Here is a 3,456-nt window from a genome sequence, read left to right as displayed (position 1 = left end):
CCTTCCCATGCTTGCCCTCCTTTCCCAGATCCTTGCAATCAGGCCCCCCACTAGACCCCACTCCTAGAACTGCTCCTGCCAAGAGGTGCCTTTGCCAACCTCAGGAACACTTCTCAGGGCTCCTTCTGGCCCCCACTGGGACTCAGAATCGATCTCCTCCTCACTCCTCTGGGCCTTTCCTCTTCACTCCACACATGCAGATTTCCTCCACCCCCTGGGCTCAAGGGTTGTCTCCATGCAGATGGTGGCTCCCAGACCTTTGTAACCGGCCTGAATGGCTCTGCTGGGCTCTGGTGCCAAGAGGCATCTCAAGGCCAGCATGCCAAAGGGCACTCCCCTGAGCCCACCTGTCCCCTAAACATCCCTAATTCTGCCGAGGGCCCCAGTCCACCCATCACCAAGTGCTTTCCATATACCCTGGAGAACTATCTCCTCTGTACCTGCTGTCTCCCCCACAGCCTGGGAGCTCAAGAGCAGGAGCTGCCTGTCACCTTTCTTTGAGTCCCCCCTGCTGGGCAAGGTTCTGGGCACATTGGCAGAGTGCTGGGCACATGAGCCACATTCAGCCAATCGATGCTTGTGGACCTAGGGTCAGCCTGGCTCCCTCCCTCTTTCTCTCCCATCCAATCAGCTCAGTCTTGATTCTTGTTCCACTCCCCCTGTGACCACCAGCCTGAAGCTGGTCTTCATGCCTTTCACCTGGCCTCCAGCACTAACCTTCTCATTGGGCTCCTAGCTCTTTTCTGCTCAGCTGCCAAACTAACCAACCTCCCCCGTGGAAAAGCCTTCACCGGCTCCCCATTGCCTGAGATCTGATACAAATAACACAGCCAGCTGCTTCAAGTGTCCCACAATCTGCCTCCTCTCCCCCTCTCCGGCCCTGCCTCTATAGACCTGCTGGTCCAAGCAGCTGCACCATGAGCCCCTCCCTGCCACAAACACTATTCCCTGCTCATCTCCCTGCCTGCCTTTGGGGGGGGACACTTTCTTTTCCCCATTTGTACCAAAATAAAAGTGGAGGGGGCAGCTGGGACGGAGGGCTCATACCCCAGCATTCCTGTCCTCATTTTTCCATGTTCTGGGCCCCCAACAGTTTCCCAGGGCCCTCTGAGGCAGACCCCTCCCAACCTGGGTGGTGGGCGAGGGGAGGGGAGATCACCCTGCCCTCCCATCCTTAGGAGCCTCGGAGACCAAGGTTTCTCTCCAGCCAGGATGACAGCTTCGGGTCTCCCCCTTTGGTTCTGCTGATGGACACTGTCTCCCCAGAGACCCCGTATCATCGTCTCTTGGCTCCTGGCCCCACCAAGGGCAGTGACAGGGTCACGGGACCCCCATGGAGCATGGCCCAGGGCCTTCTCTATGCCCCCTCCCACCCTCCTAGGTTTCTCTTGATCCTTGCCTTGGGTGGAAGGCAGCCTTGCCTGAACAGACCTCAGTCCTGCTTCCCTGGGCCCCAGACTGATCCCCTCCTTAGTCAGGGCTCCTGGGGAAGGCCATTGTATACCCAGTTGGCCCCTTAGCAATGGACACACACTGACCCTGGGCCTGACATGGAATTGGGGGAGAATGGGCATCTCCCAGGTTGGGAGCTGGGGAATGCTGGCTTCCCTTGCAGACAAGGCCAGGACGAAGCCCAGGAAGAAACCCTGCTGGATGGCAAGGGCGATGACCTAGACCTGCAGAGAACAGACAGGTAAGCAGAGCACCTTCCTCAGCTCAGGCTGGCACACCAGAAACAGCTGGGAGCTCCATCAGCCAGGGTGCCTGGGGACCTCTCCCTGCCAGCTCTGCCCCTCAAAGGCTCGGAGACTCTTCCCCAGGGACTGCTCCCTCCCCCACACTTAATAACCAGCTGGGGTGGGGGGGGCGGTCCCTAGGCAGGTAGGCCTTTCTTAGGCTGAGAGGAGGCAAGGCCAGAATAAAGCCAAAGACTAACATAGTGAAATCCCAGGAATTTCTCCTGGAAGGTCCCAAGGAGAGATACCTATGTGTTTCAGGGCCCCACCCCTCCTGTGCCCCAGGGGCCTTATCTGCCCCACACTGGGCTCTAGGCCCTTTGGTGGCCAAATGATGAAAAGCCCTCCTCTTTCCCCACCCCCCTCCCCCCCCCCCCCCCCTCTCTTCCCCCCCCCCCCTCCCCCCCCCTCTTCCCCCTTCCCTTCCCTTCTTCTTCCTTCCCCCCTCTTCCTCCCTTCCTCTCCACCCCCTCCCCTTTCCTCCCCCTTCCCTGTGTGCATGTTCACCCACGTGTACATACACACATGTGTTGGCAGGGTACCTGGTTCCAGGGGCACTGTGTGCACGTAGGTATGTGCAGACATGTACACACACACGAGGCTGTTGGCATCACCGTAGCTGTGTTGTTGGGGAGAAGCTGGGTCACAGTAGATGGCTCTGAACCCAGGGTGGGCCCTGAAGCTGGACCCTGAAGGAGGATGGGTCAGGAGTGAGCTCCAGGCGGGGCACAGGGCGCATGCCAATTTGTGGGGTGTGAGCAGGGCAATGTGGCCAGGATGTGGGGCACAAGCCGAGACCCTAAACCTGGGGGAGAGCAGAGTGAATGTGGAGTAAGACTACCAAGCCCCTCTCCACAGCCTGGCAGGTCCCAAGCGGGCTCGAGTTGGGCATGAGAGAGTGACCAGGGGATAGAAGACAGCGGGAGAGACCCCTGGGGAGGGAGGGGGATGGGGGGCTGGGGGGCCAGGCCAGAGCGGAGGGCAGGCTGAAGAGGGCACTGGGGGGCACTCATTGGATGATCCCTGGCCGAAGGTCAGTGCTCCCGGAGGCCCCAGGACATGTGCCCCCATGAATAAGTGCCTCCTACCTCGGACAGTTGAGTCAGCAGGAGCTGGTCTGAGGAATGAGACTTAAAGAACCCTGCATGTGTGGGTCAGCCCAGAGCTGGCATCTGGGGCCAGGGTAGCTCAGAGACCCAGCCCACGACTTAGAAGCCAGTTTCCAGCCTTGAGTCCCAGGGCCCCGAAGAGCTGTGCGCCACCTGGTCAACCCTGCAGCGACCCTCCCCAGCTGAGCCAGCCCCTCCAAGGTGGGGGTGGGTGACCCAGATGGCACAGAATGGGGGAGGGGCAAATGGGGCGGTCAAGGTCACCAGTGCATGGTCCACAGGTTCATGGCCTGCTTCTTCAGTTCCATCGCTCTGGGGGATCTGGAGGCCGTGAAGGAGCAGCTGAGGGAGATCCACCGAAGGGGCCTGGAGCTCACAGACCCCCTTCTTCGAGGTGAGATCTGCGGGTGGGAGGAGGGGCTGGGGGCTGGGGGCCTGGCTTCAGGCAGTAATAGAAAGCCCAGGGTGATGTTCTTTCTAGGCTCAGCCTCTCTTCCTCAATCCCTGGTGCTTACAGACACAGACAAGAGTCCTGGCAGGCCCTAGGGGCCTGGGCACAGAGGGGCCTTGGCACAGGGGACTTGGGCAGGGGCTTGGGCACAGTGGTGGCT

At 60.2% G+C, this 3,456-nt stretch overlaps 1 protein-coding gene across 1 annotated transcript in view; it reads left to right on the top strand.

The window, feature by feature from the left end:
* The first annotated feature begins 1,550 nt into the window (after positions 1–1,550).
* Positions 1,551–3,456, top strand: part of LOC138157908 (transient receptor potential cation channel subfamily V member 3-like) — a 14,844-nt gene continuing 12,938 nt past the window's right edge. The window contains exons 1-2 of the mRNA XM_069083677.1: positions 1,551–1,693; positions 3,148–3,239. Of these exons, the coding sequence (XP_068939778.1) occupies positions 1,551–1,693; positions 3,148–3,239 (235 nt within the window). The remainder of the gene's footprint in view (positions 1,694–3,147; positions 3,240–3,456) is intronic.

Source organism: Petaurus breviceps, unplaced genomic scaffold (assembly GCF_028583685.1).
Source record: "Petaurus breviceps papuanus isolate PSGF00001 unplaced genomic scaffold, PetGlider_PUasm1.0 173, whole genome shotgun sequence".
NCBI classification, from domain to species: Eukaryota; Metazoa; Chordata; class Mammalia; order Diprotodontia; family Petauridae; genus Petaurus; species Petaurus breviceps.
The sequence above is the reverse complement of the archived record's forward strand: the minus strand, read 5'-3'. Positions and strand labels throughout refer to the sequence as shown.